At 43.0% G+C, this 14,737-nt stretch overlaps 1 protein-coding gene across 9 annotated transcripts in view; it reads left to right on the top strand.

Moving 5' to 3' along the window:
* Window positions 1-14,737, top strand: part of LOC131106077 (inositol 1,4,5-trisphosphate receptor type 1) — a 101,206-nt gene that overhangs the window by 19,460 nt on the left and 67,009 nt on the right. For all 9 annotated transcript variants that reach the window (XR_009120047.1, XM_058054812.1, XM_058054804.1 and 6 more), the window contains exons 7-20: window positions 118-216; window positions 768-851; window positions 1,884-2,030; window positions 2,111-2,206; window positions 2,446-2,490; window positions 4,163-4,317; window positions 6,587-6,686; window positions 7,555-7,715; window positions 7,848-7,989; window positions 8,064-8,222; window positions 9,644-9,816; window positions 9,928-10,047; window positions 12,862-13,056; window positions 13,145-13,396. Coding sequence is in view for 8 of the 9 variants with exons in the window: in XM_058054812.1 (XP_057910795.1) it covers window positions 118-216; window positions 768-851; window positions 1,884-2,030; window positions 2,111-2,206; window positions 2,446-2,490; window positions 4,163-4,317; window positions 6,587-6,686; window positions 7,555-7,715; window positions 7,848-7,989; window positions 8,064-8,222; window positions 9,644-9,816; window positions 9,928-10,047; window positions 12,862-13,056; window positions 13,145-13,396 (1,928 nt within the window). In the remaining variant the exon portion in view is untranslated. The remainder of the gene's footprint in view (window positions 1-117; window positions 217-767; window positions 852-1,883; window positions 2,031-2,110; window positions 2,207-2,445; window positions 2,491-4,162; window positions 4,318-6,586; window positions 6,687-7,554; window positions 7,716-7,847; window positions 7,990-8,063; window positions 8,223-9,643; window positions 9,817-9,927; window positions 10,048-12,861; window positions 13,057-13,144; window positions 13,397-14,737) is intronic.

Raw genomic sequence — 14,737 nt, 5'->3', positions numbered from 1 at the left:
CTCTGGATAAGGATAAGCTCCTCCCAAAGTCGGCTGAGCTATTGCAGGACACCTTGATCCCCGCTGCATGACGTAGTTTGGTGCAGTGAGAATGGTTTTATTTGTTTCCCATTACAGGTGGTGATTGGCGACAAGGTGGTCTTGAACCCAGTCAATGCAGGCCAGCCCCTCCATGCCAGCACACACCAGCTTGTGGACAACCCGGGATGCAACGAGGTGTGTCGGCACCACCGCTGCATATCATCAGCCGCGTTTTAATGTCCATCTGGGCTTGTTTGGTTGTCAAGAATAGATAGATATATAGACAGACCCTTTATTAATGCCTTAATAACTCATCGCAGCTGCTCGGTAATCATCCGGCTGATGCAAAACACGGCCTATTCAGCAGCTGCTCGCTCTCACTCCACACGCACAATGTTATGATTTAGTTCTCACAACGGAGAGAGTGTTTTTACTCGCATATTGCTCGAGTCACACCAACGCAGTTATTTATAGAAAGTACTATTTTCTCTTCACCCAAGGGGACACAAGGATTTCCTTTTTCTTTGTCATGACTGCAGTTAAAAGTATATTCCTAGATGTTTGGAACATCGAGTAACACTTCTTAAGGGAAAGGGCACATACTGCATGAAATGTAATCATGTTTTATTTCTTTGTGCATCCAATTAATATGCAATTATACAAATACAGTCAACCATAATAATGAACCACAATGAAAACATTGTTTTGGCCATCTGTGATGTGTTTCTTTGTTTTTACTTTCCCAGGTCAATTCAGTCAACTGCAACACAAGCTGGAAGATCGTCTTGTTCATGAAATGGAGCGACAATCAGGAGATCGTCTTAAAAGGGGTTGGTTTGATGTCAGCCCCTTTTAAATAGATTGTCATGAGCTTGGTGTTCTCCAGTCACACTTGGTGCATACATGTAATGCATGTATCTCAACTGCTCTTTTACCCACACTCGCCCATGCTCATAGAGTCGTGACCCACTTATAAAAGTCAAATACTGAATACGCCTCTCTCCCGAAGTCAGCTGGGATAGGCTCCAGCACACCCGCGACCCTCGTGAGGATAAGCGGCATAGAAGATGGATAGATGAAGTGCATTATCGGCCTTACAACCTCGTCCGTGGAATGGAGCTAATGGATTGTGGTTCTGTCAGAGTCGGGGCACTATAGACAGATTCTGACAAGGGATGTCTTTAATCATCTTTACTGTGTGTGGTTTATTACAGAACAAACACAGAACAATGAACATCTCAGTGTCTTTCTCCGTCTTTCCTCCTTTTGAGCATTGTGCCGTGCTCTTGTGACGCGTTCATGTTCACTGTGTATTTCAGAGTATAGTATTTCAGAGTGCATTGTGTATATCAATTAACGCAGGTTGTAGGGGGAAAGGTTTAAGAGAGATGCATTACAAAAAGTGAGGCAGGCCAATGTGTATAATGATGATTGCACCTGCTGCTGAAGTTTATAATAAAGTTCAAGTGAGCTCTGACCGTCCACTCTTTAAAGTTAAATTTGTAATGAAGTACAATGAAACTCTTGCGTCCCTCCCCCTTGCCCCTCCACTCATCATCCTCACCGGGTTTAGGTTTTTAAAAACATATATTAATAAATCCCGCTGTTTTGTGGTTGAATATGACCTATTTTTAGTAAATTACCTTATCACAGTCAGGTCTGGAACCAATGAACTGCCATAAACAAGAGCCTACTGTAATTGCATTTGATCTGCTCCAGTGCAAGCAGTGCCTACAGTTTTTTTTATTTAAGTTGGTAAAATATCTTGGGAGGCACATGCTGTTCATAGATAAAAGTACATTTTGTTCCTGGCTAATTGCAAGCAAGCATTAACAACAACACTTCATTGTGTTTGTTTCTAGGGCGATGTGGTACGCTTGTTTCATGCTGAGCAGGAAAAATTCCTCACATGTGATGATCACAGGAAAAAGCAATACGTGTTCCTCCGCACCACCGGACGGCAGTCGGCTACCTCTGCGACCAGCAGCAAGGCCCTCTGGGAGATAGAGGTGAGGGATGAAGAAGTGGTGAATAATACTTATTTGCCGCAGCCTTTAACATGTTGATTGTGTGTGTGTACATACATCAGGTTGTGCAGCACGATCCATGTCGAGGGGGGGCAGGCTACTGGAACAGCTTGTTCAGATTTAAACACCTGGCCACTGGACACTACCTGGCGGCAGAGGTCAGACTTTGCCAACCTCCCTAATGAACTGTTTGAGTAGACTGCACTACAGTACAGTAGTACAGTACTGAGTACAGTACGTTATATTGCTTTGACAAAAGGATTACACGAATGACTCCTGCATTGTTGTTAGTAGCAGCAATTTGCATGCATACGTGCAAACCCTCCACAAAAGACTGAATATTCAAACCGTCAAGTCATTTGAAAACAACTGTGCATCTGTATTCTTGTGTGTGCAGGTGAATCCAGAGTATGAAGAGGAGGGTCTGGAGTCACGCCCCTCAGTAAGACCACCACACTGCTCTCCTACAGTAAAATAAAGTAGCCTTTTCACTCCCAAACTGAGTGCATCACAGCAAATTATATGTTTGTATTATGGCTTAAAACTGCCAACAAACAAACCAAAAAAACCTCCAGATATTGCTATACTATGTTTTTGACCAGCAGATGGCGATGTTGTGCTGATAATGCATCAGAGACGCTGCCTCCTTCATATCATAATGTAGTAATATTACTCCATCCATACATTTTTACACCCCTTGTCCTCATCAGCGTTACAGCTGAGCTGGAGCCTATCCCAGATGACTGGGCGAGAAACAGGGTACACCCTGGACCGGTTGCCATGCCATCACTTCGAGATTCAATTTAGAGTAGGGGTCTTCAATTTCCTCAGCAGACGCTGTGAGGGAAAAACATTTACAATAAATTGTACTGGACTAAAAGTTACTTTTAGCATTATTTGTTATGAGGCGTTCATGGCGCTGCTCCATTAAATTACATTAAATTCACAGCAGAAGTGTGTATGCAGAAACGTATCAAGCAGCCACATTTGAACACAGAAGCTTCATTTTTCTATTCACAATTTAATGAAAATAGACTGAAAAACATACTTGTAGTTACACTCAAAACTACACGATTTCTGCATTGTAAAATCAGGATTCAAGTTATTTCACACTCTGTATTATTATTATTATTAATGTAATCAGAATTCCAACATTGTTGAGCATGCATTTCCCCGGTTAGGCTGGGGATGTTTGGGGTACTTGGGGGACAAGCTGAGGGTCGCCTATATTGAGGACCACTGATTAGAGTCTCCAATTAATCAAAAATGCGGGAACAACATTTGAACCCTTAGGTCTGTTATTATACAATATAGCTAGGGATGGCCGATAATATCGTCCGGATATCAGCATAAAAAATTATATCAGTCAGATATCGGTAGACATCGGAATCAGAATTTTTTTCTCGATAATGAAAACCTATATTTAAAAAAAAAAAATGCTGTATTTTAATGTTCACGTGGCCAGGATCTTTTGTGCTTTCCACAGGCTCTTGTGTTCCTGGTGCCTATGACTATACTGAAGTCAGCTAGCTCCTCACGCCAGCCTCTGGGATGCGAGCACAAATTTGAATGTTTTGACATTACAGATCTTTCTCGGTCGTGAATTCACTTGGTTTCATGATTTTATTCACTACACCTTCAGGACCGGACATGCTTATTTAGAATTACAATAGTTTGCTCCAAAATCATCAGCCATCCTGAGTTCTTTATATTGCGACCAGCAAATAACCCGCACTGCTCACATGCACTACACTCTGCATTTGAGGTTCTTCCATCAGATGGAGACTTACATGCCCACACTGAAGAACCCAATGTACATAATATCATGTTATGATGAAGCTGGTGTCATGGTTTTAAGACAACACAGATGTAGGACGAATAGACTATAGCAGATTTGCAGAGGTTGGCTTTCTTGTGAACTGCCCCGTTTCATTCAATGAAACCTATGACATTCATTGGGCAAAATAACCTTTGGTTTAGTGGAGTGCTTTTCTTGTTGCAGGGATACTGTCTTTAGAAGGATTCCTACAAATCCCCTCACGTTAATAGTCGGCGCTCCCATGTGTTTTCTTTGAAATGTAGCATTTTTTTTCCAATTTTGCCTCTGGTTGCAGCTGGACTTGGAGCAAGAGGCCTTGCGGGCCCGTTTGAGAAATGTGCAGGATAAAGTCATGTACACCCTTGTGTCTGTGCCGGATGGAAATGACATCTCTTCCATATTTGAGCTTGACCCCACCACACTAAGAGGAGGAGACTCACTAGTGCCCAGGTAGGGAGAGGGTTTTTTTTTTTGATTGATTCATAACAACACGTAACCCCCCCATTAGGTCAACCTGTTGTTTTTCATGTGTAACCTAATGACCTGACCTCCTTTCTCCATCCTGTTGCTCAACATGATTGCAAGTGGCGGTTTTGTTTTTGTTCGGCTGATGTTTCACTTGCCTAACAGATCTTTCTGGCCTCAATTAAACAATTTAACTGAGCATGTATGGCGGGGGGTTCAATCTTTTTCCAGTTAGGGCCACATGCTGAAGTATCAGAGGATTTGGGGGCCGTTTTGATATTCTTATTTCCTCATTTCAAACTGATTTTTCCTCAGATGTTGGTCGACCACTCCTGTCTCTATTTAAATTCGGCTTTGATTATGTTTCAGTAAAACACAAAACACAGTGACTTGTCTTGAGGAGTAGCTATTTTTGGGGGCTTATTCATCTCAGGATGGGGCTGATTGAGTATTGAAGTTGGCTTCTGATACAAGGTTAATTCACTTAGAGGTATATTTCTGATACCAAATGTGGAGATTCCAATCCCTGAGCTACGTCTGCTTTTGTGTTGTCAGCAAACGTAGCAAGAAGGATATCGGCAAATATCACCAAACAAGCTGTCTCCGCCCATGGACGGCAGCCATCCTCCTCACTCTAGCACTTTGCTTGACGTGATCACGTCACACTAAACAGTTGAACATCTATCTACATGCCACAAAACTCGTGTGTATGCAATATATGGGGGTGTGGTGCTGCATGTACGGAGACAGCTGCATTCAATGTTATTCTTCAAGCTGCATTCGCTGGTAGTGACATGGCATGGCATGGCATGGCATGACATGGCATGCTTGCGACCGATTTTAACCCATTTTGTTCAATAAAGCGGTCGTGGATCGACCACTTCCTTGTCATTCTTATAGCATCTATTATTTTATAATTTTTATTTTACATTATTATTTATATTATTATATTATTTTATATTATATATATTTTATAGCATATATTTTTTTACTGTATTTAATGAACAGAAAGATAAATGATAAGTATTTGTACTATATGTATTAAGTGAACTGAATATGTCAATCAGTCAAGCTAAAATATACCACACAAGTCTATTTGTCTCACACTAGTGTCTTTAATGGTAGTAGAACATTTGAATTGCACTTTAAATCACACAAATGAGGGATTGTGTTCACAGATATCACGTCATTGAAGGTACATTTATTTTTTCAATGTAATTCCCAAATATTCAGTTTTTGTATTACTATTTCAAAAGGTTCTATCTTTAAAATGGTTAGAGTTAAAGGCATCCTGGAAACGAGAACAAACCATCAGTATGACCCAAAGTTTGGGAGTAAATTCTCTCCTGTAATGTGCATAGTATGACATCACCAGGCTGAGAAATGGTCAGATCTCTGTCTCCACAATGCCCAATAGGCTCATTAAAATGTCTGATCCACTTGTCATACTCTTCTTTGCCTCTCACGCAAGCACAGCCATCACCATCATTAACAGGGGAATATTGAACTGTCTTCACCACTACTATTGCTGCACATTTTGCCGTACATGCACGGTGTTTTTTTCTTTTTACATCCCCACTCCACACCCACTACCATTGCGTTTTTTTGACCATGGTTGCTACATGCACTGTACGTTCTCTATATGAGAAAGCGCCCCCCAGCTATCTAATCCGACACCAGGTGGTGGTCGATTAGGAAGGTCCTTCGTCCCAATCGCACCCCTCCTGGTCCCACTCTCATTACCCACATGGGTGTTGACCTCTCCCAGTAAAACTACGTAGTCACCTCACTCCAAAAAGGCCTCGGGCTCTTGCCTGCAAGCCCTTCCCCCAGGCTTGGCTCCAATGTGAGGCGCCGGCACCCCACATCCAGACAAGGTGCAGTCCCTCATTTTGATGTTTGTCATAGGGTCTTCTGAATCACTCTGGTCCGTCACCCAGGACCTGTTTGCCTTGGGAGAACTTACCGGGGGCCTTCTGCCCCGGACACCCGTAGCTCCGAGGAACACGGGCACGAGAAATAATCTTGCAAGACATTCCTTATGTTAACATTTACATTTTTTCTTGTTAAATTATGCAATTTTGTTCTTTTTTTAAATAAATGTTTGCAGTTTGTTTGAATTAATTTATATGTACTTTTTCTTCTTTAGTTGTATTCTTAAAATGTGCTGTGGGCCATACTTTGGTCAAACCTCATCTATGGTGTTAGCATAAAAGATATATCAAGATAAATGAAAAACTGAAATTGTCTGCAGGAACTCATACGTGCGTCTCAGACACTTGTGCACCAACACATGGGTTCACAGCACCAACCAACCCATCGACAAAGAGGAGGAAAAACCTGTCATGCTTCGCGTAAGTCACTGACACAGTACAATGGTATTATGTAATTGGGCTCCACTATATACGCTATGTAGTAAAAAGTATTGGCAGTGAATACAGTAGTTGGTATCTTCTGTGGGATTTTTATGTCCTTTTATCCAGAACATTCCTGTGTTTTAATCCATCCATCCATTCATCCAGGTCATTGTACTTTCAGAGCGAAACTAAGATAAGATATGCCTTTTCAGTCCCACAAAAAAGGTGTTTCATCTTTTAAGACAACCTCAACAGTCCAGTTGTGATCGATTCAGTGACCTAACAAAGCACTCATCCAGAAGAACAAACCAAATGCATAATCTGACATTCTTTACTAACTATTATATTAGTTACAGTATTTATGGATATTGCCTGTCTATTTATTCATTCATTCATTCATTTTCTACCGCTTATCCTCTCGACAGCGGGTGCTGCTGCGAGAGGCGGGGTACACCCTGGACTGGTGGCCAGCCAATCAATAGGGCACATATTGACAACAACCATTCACACTCACATTCATACCGATGGACAATTTGGAGTGGCCAATTAACCTAGCATGTTTTTGGAATGGGGGAGGAAACCGGAGTACCTGGAGAAAACCCATGCATGCACGGGGAGAACATGTGGGGAGAAACTCCACACAGAGATGGCCGAGGGTGGAATTGAATTCGAGTCTCCTAGTTGTGAGGCCTGCGTGCTAACCACTCCATCACCGTGCAGCCCTGTCTATTTCTAGTCAATTTTATTTGTTTTTAAAAACGAATGTTTATTCTATTTGTCCTTCGTCGGCCCCCAGGTTTATTTCATTCCACATGTTACATGTTGAATGCCAATAAAATTCCTTGAATCCTTTCGCTAATGGCAGATTGGCACATCTGCACTGAAAGAGGACAAGGAGGCGTTTGCCATTGTGCCCGTCTCGCCGGCCGAAGTACGAGACCTGGACTTTGCCAATGACGCCAGCAAGGTGCTAGCTTCCATTGCTGGAAAGCTGGAAAAAGGCACCATCACACAGAACGAGAGAAGGTAAAAAAAACAAAAAAACAAACTTTGTTTATCACAGTTAATTTGGTTTGGAACCTGACCGTGATAAGTGAACTTTCGCAAAGTAAGAAAACCTAATCATTAAAACTAATTTTTTCTTGCATGAACATCTAGAGCAGTTACAAAGCTTTTGGAAGATTTGGTCTTCTTTGTTGTTGACATACCCAACAACGGACAGGACGTTCTGGAGATCACCGTCAACAAACCAAACCGGGAAAGGCAGAAACTCATGAGAGAGCAGAACATCCTCAAGCAGGTACAGTCTCCCAAACGTAGTTTACTAGTAGCATCAGGCCTCCTCGACATGCCGCCGTCCTGTCCCTGATGCAGATCTTCAAGCTGCTGCAGGCCCCCTTCACAGACAGCGGCGATGGCCCGATGCTGCGATTGGAGGAACTCGCTGATCAGCGCCACGCTCCCTTCAGGCACATCTGCCGACTGTGTTACCGGGTTTTGCGTCACTCCCAGCAGGACTACCGAAAGAACCAGGTATAGTTTCTTTAATTGGTTCAACACCACTTTTTGCTTCAGGCTTTATCACAGGTGTTAAAATACAATAATCAATAAATTATTGCTGTTTTGCGGTTGAAAAAAGCCTATAATTAGTCAAGAAATGTGCATATTTAAGGAGATTTCACGCACATTTGGCCTAAATTAAGCATTCTCAAGAATAGAAATGGCTTAAAATAAAATATAAAGCATTCAGCAGACACATTGAAAGACCTTGTGATGAAATGTAGCATTCTACACTGGTCACGAGGTGAGTTAAGTTACTGCGGCAATAGCCACAGCGGAAAGTATTGACAAAAAAGGAACTGCTGTAATCCTAAAATGAATGAGTCTATGTTATGTACTATTTATCTCTATGGATATTTAAGTCCTGTAATTATGTCTACTATACCGGGTAATAGGAGCGTATATTGTCCCTGAATCATGCCATGTCTGCGTGTGTTAGCCTTTGGATGGAAATTAGCCTTTGAGGAAATTAGCTGAATGCAAACAGTTATGTAACAAATGTACCAAGGCAGCTCTATAGTGTCCCTACATCATGGTATATGTGTATTTTCCACTTAGACATGAATAACATGAATAGCCATGCTAACAGTTATGCTAACAGTTAACATGGTAGCACCAAGTACCGCAAGTGCCAAGGCAGTCCCATAGTGTCCCTACATTATGCCATGTGTGTATTTGCATTAAGACATGAGTAAATTTGCTAAAATGCTGACAGTTAGCATGCTAGCACAGAGCAAGTTACCATCCCCAGGCACGACTGTAGTGTCTCTATATGGCGTCATATGTGTTGTGGCAATTAGCCACGACCAAGGCAGACCACTAGTAATACTCTGATACCAGAGCTTAAAGCTCTAAAATGGATTCTATGAAAATATTGATATATTTTGATACTTTTGTGTGCTTCATTTGAAAGACAGTACTTTTAAAGTGTAGCAGACACTCTTCAAATGGCAACAAAAGCAAATCTGCACACATGTTGGCCATATAAGTGACATTTTTGGAAACACAAGGAAACTGTTTTCACCAAAACACATTAAGCTTGCCTGAACGACGTGGCAAGGAGGATGAGTTGTTTGAAAAAAAAATATATATATATATATAGATATATAAATGTAATATGTGTGGGGGTCCTTGCGTTTTTTTCCGCATTACGCACACAAAAAGTGGAAGATATAAGGTAAGATATAATAGCTAAACATTTTCTGGATGACTATTAATATGGGTTGCTCTGCAATGCAGAGCCCCCATTGACTCATTGACTCATTTCATTTGTAGCTGTCACTGGGGGCCTATTGCAAGTATGCTCATAATTAAAAAAGACAAGCAGTGTTTTGGAACATGACACGATGATAGGGTGAGTTTGCTTTCACCGTCTGTCTGTCTTCCGCCCCCAGGAGTACATTGCCAAGCAGTTTCGCTTCATGCAAAAACAAATTGGTTACGATGTTCTGGCAGAAGACACCATCACTGCTCTGCTCCATAACAATCGCAAGTTGCTGGAGAAGCACATCACTGCGGCAGAGATTGACACGTTTGTCAGCCTGGTTCGCAAGAACCGAGAGCCTAGGTTGGTAAACAAGTCTAAACCAATACTTGAGACAGTGGATTTGTATTAAAAGCTGACTTTTTATAGCAGAAATGCATATTGTTTTTTGCTTTATTATGTGTGTGTGTCCAGGTTCCTGGATTACTTGTCTGATTTGTGTGTCTCCATGAATAAGTCCATCCCTGTGACACAGGAGCTTATCTGCAACGCAGTGCTAGATCCGACCAACGCAGACATACTCATTGAAACGAAGTAAGTCCTCCCTCCTCTGCTCATCAGACAAAATTACTGATTTCTGGACACCAGTAACAGGACGTTTGGAATATTTTAGATTTATTTTGATGTAATTAGAAGGGAACTGGTTTTCGAATCTCCGCTTGTAGATAGATAGACTTCCTTTATTGTCATTGCACAAAAACACAGTAGTGAAATTGCCAACGAAATGTCGTTGCCTGGCTCCCATATAACAGACACAAAAGAAGATAATAATAAATAATAACAATAATAATAATGTGGAGAATAAATAGACACCAAATATGAACAACATAATGTAAAGTGCAGCGTGAACAGTAAATTGCCCAAATAATTTAAATAATTAAAATAAATAATAATAATGTAAGTAAGATAGAGGGGCTTATTTGGCATTGAGCAGTCTGATGGCCAGGGGGAAGTAGCTGTCTCTGAACCTGGTCGTCCTACAGCGGATGCTGCAGAGCCTTCTCCCCGATGCCAGGCGAGAGAACAGTCCATGCTGGGGGTGTGTGGGGTCAGAGCAGATCCGATGGGCTCTTGATACACACCGGCTGTTTGCTACTTCCCTAATGGGGGGGAGCTGGGTCCCGATGATCTTCTCCGCTGTCCTCACCACTCTCTGCAGTAACGTCCAGTCCGAGGCCTTGCAGCTCCCAGACCAGACGGAGATGCAGTTGGTCAGCAGGCTCTCGATGGTCCCTCTGTAGAAGGTGGTAAGGATAGGAGGGGAGAGGGAGGCTCTTCTCATCCGCCGCAGGAAGTGCAGTCGCTGCTGTGCCTTCTTCGCCAGAGCGGAGGTGTGGAGTGACCAGCCGAGGTTGTCCGTGATATGCACCCCCAAGTACTTGGTTGTGTTCACAACTTCTACGGCTGTGTCGTTGATGCTGAGTGGAGTGTGGCTGGGTCTGGATCTCCTGAAGTCGACGATGATCTCCTTTGTTTTGTCAACGTTCAGGATCAGGTTGTTCGCCTTGCACCAATCCACAAGGTGTCGCACTTCCTCCCTGTAAGCCAGCTCGTTGTTGTCCTGAATGAGGCCCACAACTGTTGTGTCGTCCGCGTACTTCAGGATATGGTTGCTGCTGTACTTGGGGCGACAGTCATGGGTCATTAGGGTAAACAACAGGGGGCTCAGAACACATCCCTGGGGTGAGCCGGTGTTCAGGGAGATGACACTGGATGTGTTGTCGCCCACTCTGACATACTGGGTTCTATCTGTGAGGAAGTCAAGCAGCCAGTTGCACAGGGAGGTCTTGAGGCCCAGCGGCTCCAACTTGCGTACCAGGTCCTGGGGGATGATCGTGTTGAATGCTGAGCTGAAGTCTAGGAACAGCATCCGTACATGGGTGTTTTTCTTCTCCAGGTGCTCCAGGCTCAGGTGGAGAGCAGTGGAGATGGCGTCTTCAGTGGAGCGGTTTGGCTGGTACGCGAATTGGAAAGGGTCGAGTGATGGGGGGAGTATGGAGGTGATATGGTCCTTAACCACCCTCTCGAAACACTTCATAATGGTGGATGTGAGTGCAACGGGCCGAAAGTCGTTCAGACATTTAATAGATGGTTTCTTGGGCACTGGAATTATTGTGGCGGACTTGAAACACGGGGGGACTACAGCTTGGGCCAGTGAGGTGTTGAAGATGTCTGTGAGCACGTGGGCCAGCTGGTCTGCACATTCCTTGATCACCCGTCCTGGAATGGCGTCTGGGCCTGCAGCTTTCCGCACGTTGACCTTCCTCAGGACTCTCCACACAGCAGCAGTATCAAACTTGACTGCCTGTTCATCTGGGTGGGGGGTAGCCTTCCTCGCAGGGTTATTGTTCAGAGCCTCAAACCTTCCGAAGAAGTCATTTAGCTCATTGAGGAAGCTGATGTCATTCTGGCAGGATGCAGGTCTGGCTTTGTAGTCAGTGACAGTCTGGATGCCCTGCCACAGTCGTCTGGTGTTGCCGGAGTCCTGGAAGAAGCTTTGGATCTTCCGGCTGTGGGCACGCTTTGCCACTCTGATGGCACGGTTCAGATTTGCCCTTGCTGATCTGAGTGCCATCACATCACCAGATTTAAACGCAGCATTGCGTTCTCTTAGTCTTTCACGCACCTCCTGAGTCATCCAAGGTTTCTGGTTGGCCCGTGTGATGATCGTCTTGGTGACTGTAACCTCCTCCATGCACCACTGTATATAGCCTGTTACAGATGCAGCATACTCCCCCACATTGGTGTGTTGGTTGTATGTTGCAGCTTCTCTGAACATGTCCCATTCGGTGCACTCAAAACAGTCTTGCAGTGCAGACATAGCTCCCTCTGGCCACACCCTCACCTTCTTCACAGCAGGCTTTCCCCTGGTGAGCAGGGGCTGGTATGCTGGAATTAGCATAACAGATCTGTGATCTGAGGAGCCAAGGTGTGGGCGGGGGACGGCTTTGAAGGCTTCCTTGTTTTCCCAATGCGTGCATGGGAGATATTTTTCTATCTCCAGGTAGTCCGGTTTCCTCCCACATTCCAAAAAAAACATGCATGTTAGGTTAACTGGCCATTCCAAATTGCCCATAGATATGAAATTGGTATACCCCGCCTGTTGCTTGACGTCAGCTGGGATAGGCTCAAGCACACCCCTGCGACCCTAATGAGGATAAGCGGTATAGAAGATGGATGGATGGACTTTAGCTTACCAGGTCATTCAATTAACCTAACATGCATGCTTTTGGAATGTGGGAGGAAACCCAGGAGACATTCAAACTCCACACAGAGATGCCCAAACGGAGATTCTAAGGTCTTCCTGATTTCCTAACTCTCTGGCTTCTTTATGGCATCCTGCTGCAGACTGGTGCTGTCAAGATTTGAGATCGAAGGAGCATCGCTCGGGGACAACTCTGAGGACTCGGAGGAAGATGAGGAAGAAGTGTGGTTGTTCTGGAAGGAGAGCAACAAGGAGATCCGCAGTAAAAGCATTCGGGAGTTGGCACAGGACGCAAAGGAGGGCCAAAAGGAGGACCAGGAGGTGGTCAGTTATTATAGGTAAATGTGGACCGTGTGTTTTCCAACATCTCCTATGGGGGTTATTGGATGGTCAACCTCACCTTTTTGGTCATTTGTTTCTCCTTAGGTACCAGCTGAACTTGTTTGCGAGGATGTGTTTGGACCGGCAGTACCTGGCAATCAACAAAATCTCTGGTCAGCTGGATGTGGACTTGATCTTGCGGTGCATGTCGGATGAAGACCTGCCATATGATCTGCGAGCTTCGTTTTGCCGCATGATGTTGCACATGCATGTGGACCGTGACCCCCAGGAGCAGGTTACACCTGTCAAATACGCACGGCTCTGGTCTGAGATTCCCTCTGAAATTGCTATTGACGAGTGAGTGATTACGGACTTACTACGATAATAACAGGGGTGAAACGGTACGTTTCTTTATAATCAAATTTTTCCCTACGGAACATTCACTTTGGTAGAGAAGCATACCATCAGATTTCCCATCATAATAAATAATGATAAAATAATACACGGTAATGGTAATGGTTTAATTTCATTTGAACATGCATCAGATTACAATTGAGTGCATCCCATAATCAGTTCACAGTTCCACATGTTCAAAAGGAGTAGGAAGAAGCAAAGCTTATTAAATCCTACCCCTCCATCTAGTACTTTTACAATCAGTAACTGTTACATTTGTTCACTTCCTGCCTTTCTGATATTTTTAATTATTATTTTTTTTTTTGTCACGTACCAATGTACGAGGTGATACGACCATACAATGACATAATGGGTACCATAGTAAGTGTCAATATAGTGATATATATATAGCACATCATGGTTCGAGACTCTTCATCCTTGTATTTAGCAAACATCAACTGCTTGTATTGTTTCTTGAATTGGCTCATCATTGTGCATTGTTTGATTTCCTTACTCAATCCATTCCATAGTTTGATTCCACATACTGAAATGCTATGGCTGAAATGCTAGTTCTTCCCTGAGATCATATTTCTCCTCTCTTGTAGAGAAGTATTGGATGACATTTTTAGCTAATTGGTTATTTTTAGCCTTATGCCTTATTTTAGCTTTTTGAAGATGAACTATATCAGCAAGTTGAAGTATTTGTGATTTTAGAAATAAGGAGTTAGTATGTTCTCTGTAGGCGGCATTATGAATTATCCTTACTTTTTTTTTTTTACCTTTTTGGTACATTTAGCAAGTGAAGATTGCTTTTATAGTTATTAGCCCATATTTCCACACAATAAGTAAGATATGGTAGAACCAGAGAGCAACAAAGAGTGTGGAGTGATTTCTGATTGAGAACAAAATTTGCTTTGTTCAATATTGAAATGTTTCTTGCCGCCTTATGTTGTACAGTAAACCTTGGATATATCGGACTCGGATATATCGGAAATTCGCTCACAACGGACAGATAAAAAAGAACCGATTTTTCTGTAATGCATTTCCAATAAAATTCATTGCATATATCGGATTTTTTATAACGGATTTCGCCCATTTTGGACAAAATCTCCAGTCCCGTTCCAATGCATTTCCATTAAATTTCCCTTGCATATATCGGATGGCCGCATCGTTATGCTAATCTTGTTGATGTCACTGGCTATTGTCTTTCTCCTGGCTCCAGATTTAGGACAAATATAAAAGTGAGTGACGTCAATAATACTAGCACAGCAGTGAATGAGATCTTAACCTCACTATTGGAAATAA

This window comes from Doryrhamphus excisus, chromosome 18 (assembly GCF_030265055.1).
Source record: "Doryrhamphus excisus isolate RoL2022-K1 chromosome 18, RoL_Dexc_1.0, whole genome shotgun sequence".
In the NCBI taxonomy this organism is placed as follows: Eukaryota; Metazoa; Chordata; class Actinopteri; order Syngnathiformes; family Syngnathidae; genus Doryrhamphus; species Doryrhamphus excisus.
This window is presented reverse-complemented; position numbering and strand designations above follow the sequence as displayed.